The sequence below is a fragment of the Sceloporus undulatus genome, chromosome 4, assembly GCF_019175285.1.
Source record: "Sceloporus undulatus isolate JIND9_A2432 ecotype Alabama chromosome 4, SceUnd_v1.1, whole genome shotgun sequence".
Lineage (NCBI taxonomy): Eukaryota > Metazoa > Chordata > Lepidosauria > Squamata > Phrynosomatidae > Sceloporus > Sceloporus undulatus.
The window spans coordinates 128,675,990-128,692,437 of NC_056525.1; the positions used below are offsets into that span (position 1 = coordinate 128,675,990).

At 40.7% G+C, this 16,448-nt stretch overlaps 1 protein-coding gene across 2 annotated transcripts in view; it reads right to left on the reverse strand.

Annotated features, from left to right (window-relative positions):
• The window catches only part of LOC121927534 (dimethylaniline monooxygenase [N-oxide-forming] 3-like), an 81,729-nt gene extending 65,315 nt beyond the window's left edge, over positions 1-16,414 (reverse strand). The window contains exons 1-3 of one of the 2 annotated variants that reach the window (XM_042461219.1): positions 16,320-16,414; positions 6,311-6,510; positions 3,862-4,050 (exon numbers count right to left, since the gene is read on the reverse strand). In XM_042461219.1, coding sequence (XP_042317153.1) covers positions 3,862-4,050; positions 6,311-6,442 — 321 coding nt within the window. In that variant the 5' untranslated portion in view covers positions 6,443-6,510; positions 16,320-16,414. Of the gene's footprint in view, positions 1-3,861; positions 4,051-6,310; positions 6,511-9,547; positions 9,698-16,319 lie in introns of those variants that run through there. The other variant, XM_042461218.1, reaches the window with a different exon arrangement.
• Positions 16,415-16,448: the final 34 nt, after the last annotated feature.

Below are 16,448 nucleotides of genomic sequence, written 5' to 3' on the forward strand. Positions count from 1 at the left end.
TGAAGTTTGTTGTGGATTCCTGGTCAGAGTATTTCCAGAGTCTCACAGAGGAAACGTCTATGGATGTAGTATATCTTATATTTTTATTAACATACATAATCTAAAACAACCATAATTCTTAGTACAATGATTATCCAAATAAAAAGTTTTACTCATTATTTAAAAAACCCTTTCCTGCCTTCCCCAAATTACTTTCATCATTGGGTTTGTTATTATGTTTTGAGCTAATCTCTCAAATGTTTCTTCTATTTGTTATGTCTCCTTAAATATTATTCTACATCTCTATAATCAATAAAATACTTTAATATATAATGCCATTTTATATCATTTCTGAATTGATAAATCAAATTTTCATACCATCTAGATATTATTATTGTTACTATTTTATACAGTGCGCCCGCATCATATGCAGGCACGCTTTACGCAGCTTTCAGCATATGCTGAAAGTCGTGCTGAGAGAAGAGGAGGCGCACCCCATAAGGAATAATGGGGCGTGCGCCTATGATGCGTGTGCACAGCCATGCCGCCACGTGCATGAGCCCCATTCATTTAAATGGGGTTCGAGCATAGGCAGAATTCCCTTTTCGCTGGGGGGGGGGGGGTGGTGGTGGTCTGGAATGGTTACCCCGCATAAAGGAAGGGCAGACTGTATCTACATATCAACATCTGGAGGTCTTTAAACAGAGGCTTGATGGCCATCTGTCAGGGATGCTTTGATTTAGATTTCCTGCATGGCAGGGGGTTGGACTGGATGGCCCTTGTGGTCTCTTCCCACTCTATAATTCTATGATTCTATGAACTATCAGTCTTTAACCATATGCCATTATTCTCTACAAACCTTTATAGTTTATCTGCATGTATTTTGTCCCCAAAAATCTAATACTATAAAATCTTAGTTTCTTTTTAAACTGCCTTTACTTACTTATCTCCTGTCTCTAGTTTATTTATTTTTATGTGTAATTATTATTTTATCTCCCTGCTTTCTTTCTAAAATATTATCATATTACTCCATTCTTCTTCAAATTTTCTGAATGATCTTTAAAAATAATGATGACGATGTCAATTTATCCATTTCCATTAAAACATTTCAGTAACCATTCATAGATTGTTGAAGTGTTGCTTTCTATCCAGTTTTGGATGAGAACTATTCTTGCAACTGTTATTAAATATAACATACTTTTATCATGCTTCTTTTCCACTTCTCCTTTAATCATATTCAAGAGGTACACTTCCTGTTCCATAGCAATTTTAATTTGAAAAATCACTTGTATTGACACACACACACACACACACGGGATCAGTTGAAGCAATAAATCCCAGATTCCTCCTTCATTGCACAGTGATGGGTAAGTTAAAATATGGCAGTGGCAATGAAGCAGGAAACTGTGCAAGAAAGTTCACACTGATGGGAGCCTCATCCCAGGCAGCAGAATCTGGTTGTACTGCACAGATGTTAGCACTGCTGCCTTATTCTTCAATTCCCTCCCAACTTGCCCTTACAGGCCCAGTAGGTGGGAAAGAAAAGAGACAAGCAGAGATGGCCTTACATTGTGTGGTGATTGTGTTGTCAGCTTGAACCTAGGGCTACCCAGCATGGTGGACCTTTGCTTTCAGACAGCCTCTAGAGCAGGGGTTCCCAACCTGGGGGTCACGCAACCCTTTCTTGGGGGTCGCCAGGTTGGGATTCCCCCCTGCCTCCCCCTCCTCCCTTTTTCCCTGCGGGTGCTGGCACTAGCGCCGGCAACTGCAAGGAGAAAGGGCCGGGGTCGCCTCCTCCCCTCACCTCCTCCCCTCACCTCCTCCCCGTGGGTGCCCTCGAAGGCACCCGCGAGGAGGAGGCAAGAGGGCTGGGACTACAAGCCCCAGTGGCCTTTGCAACTGGAAGTCCCGCCCCTTCTTCCCCGGTGGCCTCCCTGATTGGTTGGGAGGCTGGGAAGGGGCGAGACATCCAGCCGCAAAGCCCGCTGGGGCTTGTAGGCAGTCAAAAGTCCCGCCCCTTCCTCGCCTCCCAACCAATGAGGGAGGTCGCGGGTGGGACTTTCGCCCAGAATGGGGGTCACGGCCCAACAAAGGTTGGGAACCGCTGCTCTAGAGAGTAAAGGGAGTTCCTGGGGCTGCTTGGAAGCCTCCCTCACACCTGATAGTGGGGAAAAGAAAGGAGGAAAGAGCTCTTAGCTTGGTACTGAGGCTGAAACATAATGGTGGGAAAAGTGCAATTATTAATGTGCTGAATTTGGATAATCAGAATGCAAATTAACAATAGGCATAATTATATTAATTTGCATAATGTGGGTCTGGGATATGGCAACCCTAGTTTTGGAGAAAGACCAGCACGTATGGTAGAAAGTCCCTTTAGTCTTGCCACACTGACACTCCCAGCACTTTTGATCTCTATTTTTGTACGTCATGGCCACGTTTGTTGCAAACAAGTATCATCTGTGGAACATCTTATAATATTCTCTTTCACATGTGAACTTGTGAACTTCAAGTTTACAATGTAAACTTCAGTCCTCTGTACCTTCTTTTCAATAAGGCAGGATATTTTGCAGACAAGCTCATAAATTGTGTAATATGTTGACATCTCACACTCAGAGAGTATTCATCATTAGTTGTTCTTTATTCTATTGTGCTTTGGTCAGATCTTTGCCCAGTTTTGGACACTACAGTTCAAGAATGTTTCCTGAGAAGGATGACCAAGGTGATCAAACTCCTAAAGGTTAAGTGGAATCTCTTTTCCTGTAGTCTGCATCCATTGCTCTGAGTCCTAGCCTCTGGAGCTGCAGAAAACAAACTTGCTCCAGCCTCAATATGTCATCCCTTCAAATATTTAAACAGTGCTGTCATAATCGCCTCTTAACCTTCTCTTTCCCAAGCTAAACATACTCAGTTCCCTAAGTCGTTGCTCACAGGGCATGGTTTCCAGATCCTTCACCATTTTGGTTGACTTCTTCTGGACATGCTCCAGCTTGACAACATCATTTGAACTGTGGTGCCCAGAACTGAATGCAGTATCCCAGGTGAGGCCCGATCAAAGCAGAATAGAGCTGTACTATTACTATTACTTTTCCCCCAGCTTTCTAATCTATTAAGATCATTTTGAATTTTGATCCTGTCCTCTCAGGTATCAGCTGCTCCTCCTAATTTGGTGTCATTTGCAAATCTGATAAGTATACCCCCAGTTCTGTCATTGAAGTCATTGATAAAGATGTTGAATAACACTGGGCCAAGGACAGAACCCTGTGGCACCACACTGGTCACCTCTCTCCATGATGAAGAGGAGCCATTGTTAAGCACCAAGTTTGGCCGGTCAACCAATTACAAATCCTCCTGACTGTATTATCTAGCCCACATTTTATTAGCTTGTTTGCCAGAATATCATGGAGAACCTTGGCAAAGGCCTTACTGAAATCAAGATATGCTACAACAACATTAGCTACAAAGCTAATAACTGTATCAAAAAAGGAGATAAGATTAATCTGCCATGACTTCTGGTTCTTCCTGTTCATTTCCCATGCTGCGTCCATTAGTACAGAGACATTTAAGACCACAGACCATTTCCTGCCATCTACCTTTCAAAGTTTTTTTCCCCTTCTTCCTTCCACTGTTGGGTGGAAATGTTCTTTGTATAACATTTAGACTATTACTGTTTGAGCTATTTGGGTTATTACCAACTATCACTGCTTTTCAGCAATGAATGTTTGCATTTTCAAATGCTTTGGGTCCATCTTACCAAAATATCTTGGCCTCTTGCAAGCAATTATTATAGCAGCAGATATAACTATAACAGTATTCTTGCCCTATTGGTCACTAGTGAACCTATACACATCTTATTTACCTGTTAGTTAAATTATAATTTCTTACCTTAAACTGTATGTATTTTACAAGACCAAAGTGCTTGGCATACAGCTTGATATACTCCTGAAGCTTGGTGTTGTGCATATAGTTTGGGAAATCCTCTGGAAAGGGGAAGTCTGGGTAGCACATCATTTCTTTGCATGAGTTGGTGAATACTGAGGAGTAAATGCTGGCTCTGCCTTCCTCTGGGGACTCCTGATAGAGAAAACAAAGTACATGAAACTTAAGGAGCTTCCTGTCAAAGAAACATGGTTTCAAGATTCAGAAATCCACACATTTAATGAGACTTTTGGGATAACATGTTCAACCACTGATGAAATATGGATTTTTCTCATGTATTGTTTGAAGATAATGAAGCATACTAGTGGTGCCTGTTTTCACAGAGGAATGATGATGACTTTAATCCACCACTGTCCACAAAACACAATGGTGTTGGTGACAAGGTGAGGGGAAAAACAAAGGCTTACTGTATTGTGCCTATGAGGTGGCCCACAGTCTCCTTGCATGAGATAGAGATAGGACCAGTTCTCAATTCCAATGGAATCAATTGGAATCCAATGGAATCCAATGGAATCAATTGGAAATAAAAAGGAAATGCAGCACAAGCATTCTGACTGTAGCATCCACATATAACACTAATAATAATAATAATAATAATAATAATAATAATAATGGCTCTTAAGTTCCAGGAGCAAGAGGAAATGAAAGGGAAATGTAACGCAGGCATTCTGGTTGTAGCATCCGCATTTAACACAAATAATAATAATAATAATAATAATAATAAAGGCTCTTAAGTTCCAGGAGCAAGAGGAAATGAAAGTAGCACAAGCAAGTACACACACATTCTATGTCACCCAAAAAACCATGCGCACAGACTGTCAAAAATAAAAAATAAAAAGAGAAAGAGGCTCTTTTCTCTTGGCTCCGCAGTCCGATTTCCCTTAGCAATCCTCCTCCTCCTTCCTTCCGACCCTTCCTGAAGCAAAAACCACTGTCACTCTGATTCCCCTTTTTTGCCTCCTGTCACCCTTGAGTCTCCTCTCACCCCAATTTCCCTTTTTTGCAGCCTGTCACCCTTGAGTCTCCTCTCACCCTGATTACCCTTTTTTACCTCCTGTCACCCTTGAGTCTCCTCTCACCCTGATTACCCTGTTTTCAATCCTGAGGCTCCCTCCTCCTCCTCCTCCAATGAGGGGAGGGAATGCCCCTGCCCTCTGCCCGCCCTCTGACCTAAATCCCTCCCTGAACTTGCCCCGATCATGATCGGGGCAAGTTCATATTTCACGGAACCCGGGTTTTTTAAAAAAGACAGATTTTGCCCCAAATCTGGATGACCCAGGCTAAAGGGCATTTGCTTGTGCATGCCTCGAAATGGATTGTGACAGAATCAGGGCCAATATGAACTTCACGTGCAAGGATCGATTTCTGATCCGGGGTATAAGGTAGTCTGAATGGGCCCTTTGTTTCCAGTCCACTTATGGCTATGAAGGATATGGCCTCTGTCTGCACTGATCCTATCTCAAGACCATCTTAAGCAAACAGCTTCACCAAATGCACATTGACACAACTTTCTTAAACCTTAATTGGAGAGATGGCTCAGGGTGTTTTGTGAATGCTTCCAAGCTTTTTGCAAACAATTGAACACTTAGTGGGGGAAAAATGGAATCCTTTGCAAGGTTTTAATTTTGATATTTACAAACATTCAACATCATTCTAGGTGTACACTTATGCACACTAGTGACAAATAATCCCATTGATATGCAAAGGAGAAAGTTCAGGAAGAGTTGGTGCTATGTTCTATGGATGCTTTCACCTGTAAAGGTGGGAGCAGGGGATTGTTGTATTCTTCTGCTAATGCCAATATTGGATTACTACTCCAATGTTCTGATTGTAACATGAAGCTGCAGGCTACATGCTTACAGTTCTATGAAAAGATTACTCCACATTCACCTGCAGAACAGATGCTTTGTTCTTCTTTGATTGGGTGAGAAGGAAGGTAAATTTAGAAAGGCAATACAATTCAAAAAGGTTTGGAAAAGCTTGTATTAATGCATTAAAATGAACACAAGTTTGCAAGCAATCTAAAGATTAGCTAACATTTTTGTCAGGTCCTGCAGTGTGGGAAGTTATCTAACATGTTTGTACTTTGATTAATATTCTGCAAATGTTGGCTAAGAGGAGTTATATAATGGAGAGAGAAAAAAGTAAACAGCTTACTCATATGTAGACAGATCTTGCAGCCCCTTTGAGACTAACTGAAAGTAAGAATTTGGCAGCATGAATTTTCGTAGACTTCAGTCTACTTGCTCAGATGCAGACTGGGGGGGGGGGGGGGGGGGGGGGGGAGGGGGGGGGGCTGGCGAAGATTCTACTGTTTAAAACTGTTGATTCTATGAAAAAACAAAAACAAAACAAGCTTCATTTATATACCTTTGTCCTTGTATTTCATACTTACTGTGAACCGCCAGAGTCCCCCAATGTCATCACTCTTCTCAAAGCAGGTTGGTTCCAGTCCCTCTTCCAGGCAGCTTTTGATGGAAGCCAGGCCACTCACTCCAGCTCCAATAATGGCTACACTTCGTACCATGATGTCCAGTACAGAGGGACAAGTACAGAAACTTGTTCAAAGCCGGTGCTTTGTAATTAACTATTTTCCTTTAATTTATAAACAATACAATTAACAATGAATTAGACATTTCTGATACTCCTTTTATCAACAAAAGTATGTGGTGACTTCTCAACTCCAGGGATTCCTGGATGAGGTGGATTATCTACATCCATTTCAATCTGACTTCAGACCTGGCTAAGGGATGAAAAAACATTGGCTGCCCTGTGAGATGACCTACATAGGAAACTGGACAGGGGGAGTATGTCCCTGTTGGTTCTGCTGGAATTCTCAGTGGGTTTTGATACCATCAGCCATGGTATCTTTCTGGGTCACCTCTCTGGGATGGGACTAGGGGGACCTATCTCACAGTGGTTCCAGTCCGACCTGGAGATGCAAACTCAGATGGCTGTGCTGGGGGGTTATTTTTGAACAACCTGGTTTGTGGGTCTCATGACTTGATTCTGTTCCCCCATGCTGTTTAACATCTACATGAAACCATTGGGAGAGGTTATCCAGAGCTTTGGAATTGGGTGTCAACTGTACAGTGATGACACACAAATCTCTGGTCTCTCTTCCATTGGATTCCAAGGAATCTATCTTAATACTGAACCATTGTCTGTTGTCAGTAATGGACTAAATGAGGACAAACAAATTGAAATTTAATTCAGAAAAGACAGAGGTGTTCCTCATCAGTTAAAAGGCAGGATCAAGAAATAGAGAATCAGTTTGTGCTGAATAGGGTTACATTCCCCCTGAAATCTCAGGCTTGCAACTTGCGTGTTCTCCTGAATTCAGCCCAAGTTTCAGTGGTTCCTGAGAGGTCATATATGACTACAGGAACACACTTTGATTACATCCCACTTGGACTACTGTAATGCAGTCTACACTGGGTTGTCCGTGGAAACTGGAAATTTCAGTGGGTCCAAAATGCTGCAGCCAGAACATTGACTGGGGCAATAACTGGAGCATATAATTCCCTTGTTCGAACAGTTCCACTGGCTACTAATTTGTTTCAAGTCACAATTCCAAGTGCTAGTCATGATAACCTACTAAGCCCTATGTAGCTTAAGTCCAGACTACCTTGAAGACAGTATTGCTGGAATAACATATGCTCAAAAATGCAAAACAATGGACATTCCGAAAGAAGAAGAATGGACAACAAAATTATTAGAAATAGTAGAAATGGACAAATTAATGCAGTTGGTAAGAAACAATTCATTGGAGAATTTCAATAAAAATTGGGATTTATCATTCGCATACTTGAAGGAACAATGGGGCGAAGTAATAATATGATTTAATGTGAGTGTAGAAACTTTAAAATTGTGGGAAGAGTTATGAACTGAGAGGGTATACTGAGGGAAGACATATATATATTAGGATAATAAGAAAACTATAATTTAGTTAAAAGTAACAAAGGTGTAGAAACAGAGAATGCTAGAGTTACATAACCAAGTAAATTGCCGAAACACAAAATATATAGTCAAAGAAAGGTGCAGTTAAGCTAATAAAATGGGAAGTTAGGAAACCTACAATGGAATAGATGAGATAAAGGGTAGAGTAGAATTAGTAAATGGGCGGTTATTAATAAGAGGGGGTTCAGTATGTAGTAGAGGGTAAGTGTAAGTGAAGAAAGAGAGAAGTGGGTTAGAGGAAGAATAAAAAGAAGGTAGAGAGGTAGGAAGTGAAGGGGGATAGGATAGAAAATGAAAGAAGGTTGATGGAAAAAAGGAAAATAGAAGGTTATTGATAAGAATAATAGGATACGGTTACATTGGTTGTGGGAAGAACTATGTAGTTGAAAAATTGATTGTGTGCTTAAGGTGTATGGTATGATAGATTTATGTTGTATATGTGATATGAATTATACAACAAAAGCTATTTAAAAAAGAAGAAAACTGTATCTCCATATATAGACCTGCCATACTCTTAAGATCTGTCAGATCTTAAGAGTTCCATTTGGTGAGAGTTCCATTTGGTGAGGACAGAGAAAAGAGTTTTCTCAGGGGGTACTCCAGTGCTGTGGAATGATTTTAAAACCAAAGTATGTTTTTAAAAATAGTGATATTTTAATTGTGTTGCTCACTGGGAGAAAGGTAGCATAAAAATGCAATAAATATATAGTGTATCCCATTTATTTTAATTTAAAAATGTGCATCCTTCTCACCTCATGAGTCAGTCATCCTTGAGGATTGTTAGAGAGATATCATTAGATTATGATTTCAAAAATGTAAGACAAAGTAAAGGATAAATTAAGGAGGGAGAGGAAAGGAAAATATGTATTTTTCTTCACTGCCAAATAACTCCATCAAGCTTTGCCTGATAATGTGGTAAACTGTCAACCACAACCCAAAGCCCCCCCCCCCCCGCCCCTCAACAATTCTATTAAACTGCTCATACCATCTACAGCACTGCAGCAGAACCAGGTTGCTGGATCTGGAAAATCTGATGGTGACCATTACATGTGGTTAATAATTTTCAAGAACCTGACATAGCTTAAAACTAAGAAGCATGCTCTTTCTGCTATTAGAATTTGCAGGCTCTTGCAAACAGTGATCACATACATAAAATCTCCCTCTAAAGTCAGGTCAGTTGCAAGCAGTAGTCTATTCCTTGATCTGTCTAAGCTGTTGGGAATAGGCTCTGCCCTCTGCTCCAGAAATTATTTTCAAGAAGTCAAAGAATGTGGGCAGGAACATGTACATCTTCCACAGTGATATATGCCTTGACAAGGATGCCAGATAACCAAAGGCTTGTACATCACAGCATTTTTGGCATAATAGTTCCTGCAACCTTACTCAAGGCCTACAGCTGGCATGGACCCACATAAACTTCTACTGCTAGGTAACTTTATAGTGTGGGTGTTTTTATGACCAAGATAGTTGCTCACACATACTCATAGTCCTTCCCACAGTTGTAAACTGTTAGAGAAATATGGAATAACAGGCATTTGATAGATAGATACAGGCACAACAAATCGGAGCATGAGTATTCTTAGTTAGTGGTTACAGACTCTTGTATTCTAGTGCAATTTGACCCACTTAACTCACATTTGCTATTTATCTCCCCCTATAAGTATCATCTTACTTTTCTGGTGCTGCTCTCCTTTCAGTCCTGCCAGCTCCCTTGCAGTGTAGGAATAGAATCAGGCAAAAGAAAACAATAGCTTTGGAAGGTGGCTGTGGGAATGTAGGAGGAGTCGCCTTTAAAGAAGGACTGCACAACTTTCAGCTGCTGTATGGGTTGACTGTTGCCTCTAATCTGAATATTTGCTGTTCTTGGGGAAATTGTTATTGCATAGCCCTCTCAGGTTTGCAATCTTTATGGTTCCATTCATAGGCAAACGAGGTGCAAACTGTAGTTTTTAGGGCCTCACCAGTTGGCTTTCCAAGTTTATTTCAAACCTAGTTGGTTCTGCTGCAGTGTTACAGATTTATGTGAGCAAACATATGCAACTGTCATTTAAAAGAATGTGGACAGAAAAGGGGATGCTGGTGCAATACATCTACCATACCTAGCACATTTTCACTGTAGTGTTTGCTGAACAGCTTTGTTCAGCAGTCTAGTTCTGACCCTAAAATTGAGAAATAGAAAACTGAAATAAAAAGCTAGGTCAAAATGAAGTTGTTGTTGTTATTATTTATATCCTACTTGGGACCCAGAGAGGCTCACAACAATAAAAGAAAAATACAGTTAAAAACATAGAAGAGTAATACATTAAAACAGAATTAAATTTTTACAATATTAAAATAGATTGCTTAATAAAAAAAAATACAGTTAAAAGTTAAAATTGTTTAGAAAACTTAAAACAATACCCCAAGCCGGTTCTTTAAAAACATTCTGTTTTGAAAGCCCGCCTGAATAAGAAGGTTTTAATCTGCTGGCAGAAGGACAACAAGGAAGGGGCCATTTTTGCCTTCCTGGGAAGGGCTTTCCACAGTCCAGGGACAACCACGGAAAAGGCCCTCTCTGGTGTCCCCACCAACCATGCTTGTGATGGTGGTGGGAGTGAGAGAAAGGTCTCTTAAGAGGATCTCAGTGCCTGGACTGACTCATAGAGGGAGATCTGGTCTGCAAAATAGCCTTGACCTGAGCCATATAGGGCTTTATAGGTCATAACCAGCACTTTGAATTGTGCCCAGAAACAAACAGCCAATGGAGTTGTTTCAACAGGGGCATTGTGTGCTCTCTGTAACTTGCCGCTCTTAACAATTTGGCTGCAATTCTTTGGACCAGTTGCTGTTTCCAGACACTCTACAAAAGCAGCCCCAAGTAGAGTGCATTACTATAGATGAAAAAGGAGGTAATCAAGGCATGTGGCCAGAACCAGCATCTCAAGGAACGGGTGCAGTTGGCACACGAGGTTTAAATGTGCTCCTAGTCATTGCAGAAACTGGGCCACCGGGTTCACAGCTGAGTCCAGGAGTACCCACAAACTGCAAATCTGCATGTTCAGGGGGAAGTGTAACCCCATCTAACACAGAACGGATCTCTATTCTCCGATCTGCCTTCCAACTGATCAGGAGCACCTCTGTTTTGTCTGGATTAAGTTTCAACTTCTTTGCCTTCATCCAATCCATTACTGATGACAGACACTGGTTTAGGAGCAGGATAGCCTTCTTGAATTGAGGTGGAAAGGAATGGCACCACATCCCAAAACTCTGGATGACCTCTCCCAGTGGATTCATGTATATCTTGAATAGGATAGGAGACAACATAGAACCCTGAGGGACCCCACAAGCCAATGGCCAGGGGGTCAAGCAGGAGTCCCCTAGCACCACCTTCTGGGTTTGCCCCTTCAGGGAGGAACATAGCCACTGTAAAACAATACCTCCAAGAGAGGATGCCCAGAAGGATACCATGGTTGATGGTATCGAAAGCTGCTATGAGGCCCAGCAGAACTAACAGGAACATACTCCCACTATCCAGTTCCCTGTGTAGGTCATCCACCAAGGCAACCAAGGCTATCTCTGTTCCATATCCAGGCTTTGAAACCAGATTTGTCATCTTGTGGATGATTGCTGTTGTTGCTAGTAACCACTGCATGTTATTCACCAACCAAAAATTAAAATAAGATAATAATAAAATAAAATGAAAAACTACAAGTAGGGATCAAGTGGGGATGTCACAATATTTTGAGCAGGGTCACTAACAAATGAAACTTCTTCTGCTCCAGTCCTTGAAAACAGTTTTAAGACAAGCAGAACAGAAATGGTGAACATCTAGGACATGGGCCAGATGTTGTCAGCAGTGGGTAGGGGTTCCTTCTTGTCCACTCACTTCTTTTCTAACTCTGCCCCTTCTCCCAGAATGAACCTGCTTTCTGCCTCCAGACCAAAATTTCTTGATTTTCTATCTGAAATGCTTTTTATATCCAGTCTCTGGACAATCTCTGTGTCCAATCTCCCTTGCCCATGTCAAATTTTTTGTCACTTTGTTAGACTACTCTGCCATGATAGGCAGCATTTATAATTTCTAGTTCAAGATAATGGTTATCCATCTGTTAATTTCCACTATAATCAGAAAGAAGGAGGGAAGTAAAGGAAGAACAAGCAGAGGAAGAGAAAACAATATGAAGGCAAGCTGGAGAGAAATGGAATTGGGTGTAAAACCTCTTCCTAAAACTGTCCTTGCTAGAGTGCATGAGGTACAGTGAAGTGATTTCCTGAGGCAATACACATAGTGGCAACCTGCTAGCTAGGTCTTCCTGAATTCCTTGCCTATTCTTCTCTGTTGGAGCACAGAGCTGTATATGCCACACAAACTCTCCCAAACCCCTACTAGCCTGCTGACTTGTGTGTGTCTAATCATTGTGTAATCAGCACTAAAATCCAAGTGCCAGTCCAGGTGGCTTCTTTAATGTGGAACAGAGAACAAATGTCCCCTCATACACATCACAGGAGATGAAATCGTATCTCATTTTATCATGTACATCAATTTGGTGATGGATAAAGTGGGCAAAAGTATTTATTATTCCCCTTTATATTGTCCACCATTTTTTCTGGAGGTAAAAGCAGTAGTACTTCTTTCACTGCAGGGTGGAACAGACAGGCCAAATAAAGCTGTTTCCAACTGTTTAGAAGGTGGGGCATTTAGATGACACATACCTCCAAAGTGGATGGAAACCAGACTAAAGCCATGCTCCGGGGCTAAAAACTGGAGCAAACAGAATGTGGGATAGTTCAGCTTAGTGCAGAAGATGCACATCTTTGTCCCTACATATAAAAGGCCTGATGCAGATGCAGGGCTGCTACAAAGCAAAGAAATGAACGTGTAACAACTCCAATGGATGTAATTACAATATATACAATCTAGACAGTGCAACAGGGGGACATGGGGGTGAAGGGAGCATGTAGAGAGGGCTTCCATGACTAGTTTGTCAGTGTATAACACCGATGCCCTGAAAGGATGGCTATCCAATGGGATAGCATCTGGGTGGATGTGAAAGTACTTAGGGGTCACTGGTGGCATGTTCATGCAATGTTACCCATGTATGGGAGGCAGGCAACAAAAAAAACCCCAAACTACCCAGTAGTATGGCTTGATGCCATGCTCTGCGGTTGGGCCACGTGCATTTGGCCCACATTGGAAGTGGATCATGCAGGCAGCCGGGTTTTGACCAATTTGGGGGAAATGCAGGATTGAGACACTTTATCTTGCCTATCCGCTCCAGAACCTTCACCATTTTGTTGCCACTCCTCTGGACACACACCAGTTTGTCAACATCTTTTTTTAATTGTAATGCCCAGAACTGGACACAGTATTACTCCTTGTAATTTGGTGTCATCTGCAATTTTGATAAATATGCCTCCAATTCTGTCATCCAAGTCATTGATAATGATGTTGAATAACACTGGGCCCAGGACAGAACCCTGTGGGACCCCACTGGTCACTTCTCTCCAGGATGAAAAGGAGCCTTTGTTGAGCACCCTTTGGGTTTGGGTGGTCAACCAATTACAAATCCATGTAACAGTTATGTTGTCTAGCCCACATTTCACTAGCTTGTTTGCAAGAATCTCATGGGGAACCCTGTCAAAGGCCTTAGTGAAATCAAGGTATACTATATCCACAGCATTCCCTTCTTCTACCAAGCTGGTAATTTTATCCAAAAAAGAGATTAGATTTGTCTGGCATGACTTCTTTCTCTGAAACCCATGTTGACTTTTTGTGATTATGGAATTGCCTTCTAGATGATCACAGACTCTCTTTTTAATGATCTGCTCTAGAATCTTTCCTGGTATAGATGTCAAACTAACTGGATGATAACTGTTGGAATCCTCTTTTTTCCCCTTTTTGAAGATGGGGACGTTTGCCCTCCTCCAGTCTGCTGGGATTTCTCCTGTTCTCCAGGAGTTCTCAAAGATTATTCCCAATGGTTCCGATATTACATTTGCCAGTTCTATTAATACTCTTGGATGTAGTTCATCTGGTCCTGGAGACTTACATTCATCTAGATTAATAAAATATTCCTCTACTATCTCTTTACTTATTCTGTGCTGAAATTCCCGTAATCTGTCCTCTGCTCCATGATCCTTAAGTTGAGCACCCTTTTCCTTTTCTGAGAAGGCTGAAGCAAAGAGTAATTCTGCCTTTTCTCTGTCCCCTGTTAGCATTTTGCCATCTTCTCCACGCAGTGGCCCTACCATTTCCTTCTTCTTCCTTTTGCTGCAGACATATCCAAGAAAAAGCCCTTTTTATTGTTTTTAACCTCTCTAGCAAGCCTGAGTTCATTTTGCGCTTTAGCTTTTCTGACTCTACCCCTACACATGCCTGCTATTTCTTTGAATTCCTTTTTCGTGATTTCCCCCCTTTTCCATTTCTTATACTTGTTCCGTTTAAAACTTAGCTCAGTTGAAAGTTCCTTAGTCATCCATCCTGGTTTCTTGAGACACCTCCTGTTTTTCTTTCTCACTGGAACTGTTTGAAATGGTGTCTTCAGTATCTCCCTTTTGAGAAAGTCCCATCTGTCCTGAACTCCCTTATCTTTTAGTATTTCTGACCACGGGATCACCCTCAATACTTCTCTAAGTTTATTGAAATCTGCTCTTAGTTCAGGACTTTAATGTTCCAGGAGATAATCTTGAAACCCATAGTGTGTAAAAAATAACCAAAGATCTCCTACCCCCCCCCCACACACACACGTAGAGAGAAAAAAGAATAATAATTTCGACTAATCTAATAAACTTTTTTTTCTATTCCCCTTTTCCCTCCTTTAATATATTTATTCCTCTCCTATCTCACTGTCTTCTCCTTCTTCTGTTTTGGAGCCTCTATCTGTCGATATTCTTTTCCCCCCTTCTGTTCCTTCTATTTCTTCTCTTTTTTTCTTCTCTATGTCCTTTTTTATTTATTTCTTTTCTCCCCTGTTTCTCTTTCTTTTTCTAAGCCTTTGGCTATTTTTTCATATATCTCTTTAGCTTTATCTAGTGTATTAGCTCTGTACCTTCTTTGTTTGTAACTAAATGATACTCCCTCTATTCTCTCCCATTTGTAATCTATTTGGTTTTTTGTCAAAAGTTTCATCAGAAATCTATATTCCTCTATTTTTTTGAGCAATTGTCCTGGTACATCCTTATATATACTAATTTCTCTTTCCTCTATTATCAACTTGTTTATGTAGCTTTTTTGAATTATTAAATATTTAATTTTTGTTCAGACCAGATGTATCACAACATCCCTTGGTAACCTTCTTTCCCTTGCAATTTTTGGGATTATTCTGAATATTTTATCTGATTCTAGCCTTTCTTCTGTCAATCCTACAAAATCTGCTAATGGTGGAATTATCAAATCGTATAAATCCTCATCATCCTGTTCTTCTATTCCTCTCAATTTAATGCATTTCTCCCTATTTTTCAAATCCAATAACATAATTTGTTATTCTTCATATTGTTGTCTCTCTGTCATTATTTCTGATTTTTTTCTCCAACTCAAAGGTTTTATTTTTAATTCTTTAATATCTTTTTTAGCCTGTACTACCTCCCCAGAAATCTTTTCTACTATCCCTCTTAATCTATTTCCTTTTTCATGTCTGATTTCATGTCTCCTCTTGTACCTTTCAATTCCTCTCTTATTCCAATCTCAAATCTTGTCATTTGCTCCAGAATTTGTCCTAAATGAGTTCCTTCTTCTAGTGACCTATCTGTGAGCTCTATCAAACTCCTTTGTGTCATTGTTTGCATAGCTCTTCTTCTTCTATAAACCCTTCTACTCATTCTTAAACTCTTTCAACTCGATTCAATTTATGTCTGCTAAAAGACCTAGTCCCTCTGGCTAGTCTGTACATAAATTTCTAATACTATCCTCTATATTTTCCAACTAATACATTTTTAGCACTATCTTTCTCTTTTAACTCAATTTGCTGGTTTTAATTATTTATCTGCTCTTATTAGTTTTAGTTAGATAGGTAATGGCTTCCCTCAAATATCCTTCTTTTCGATTATGGATAGAAAACAAAAAACATCAACCTCTTCTATGTCTCTTTAAATATGTCTTAGCTCTTTCTGAATCGCAATTTCATTGAACAACTGCTCCAAAACTATCTCCCTTGTCTGAGAGGACCTTACTGAGTAAAGATACTATTTTCTAAGCATCCCCAATTCAGGCCGCAGCATTGGTTGCTGGATAGGCAAACCAATCTGCTATTGTAACTCCCGCTTTTTTAAGAGTATCTTTCTGTTATTGTTCAGTGTCAGTTGAGGTATTTCCTCTAAGAGCTAATGGGATGATGATGTTAGTAATCATAAAGAAAACTTTTTATTTGTTCCAAACCTCGTCCACCCTCGTTCAATCCAATGCTCCTCAAGACAAAAAATGAAAAATGTGGCAAAATGTACGTTTTATAACTTCCCTGTGTGCTCACCCCCTTGCCGCTGCTCATGGAGGGCTGGTGGAATGGGCTGGGGCTTCCCGGCTTCCCCACTGTACTCCTCTCTTCACCTCTTCTCGTGGAGGGCTGGTGGTGTGAGCTGGGGCTTTTATAGCTTCCCTG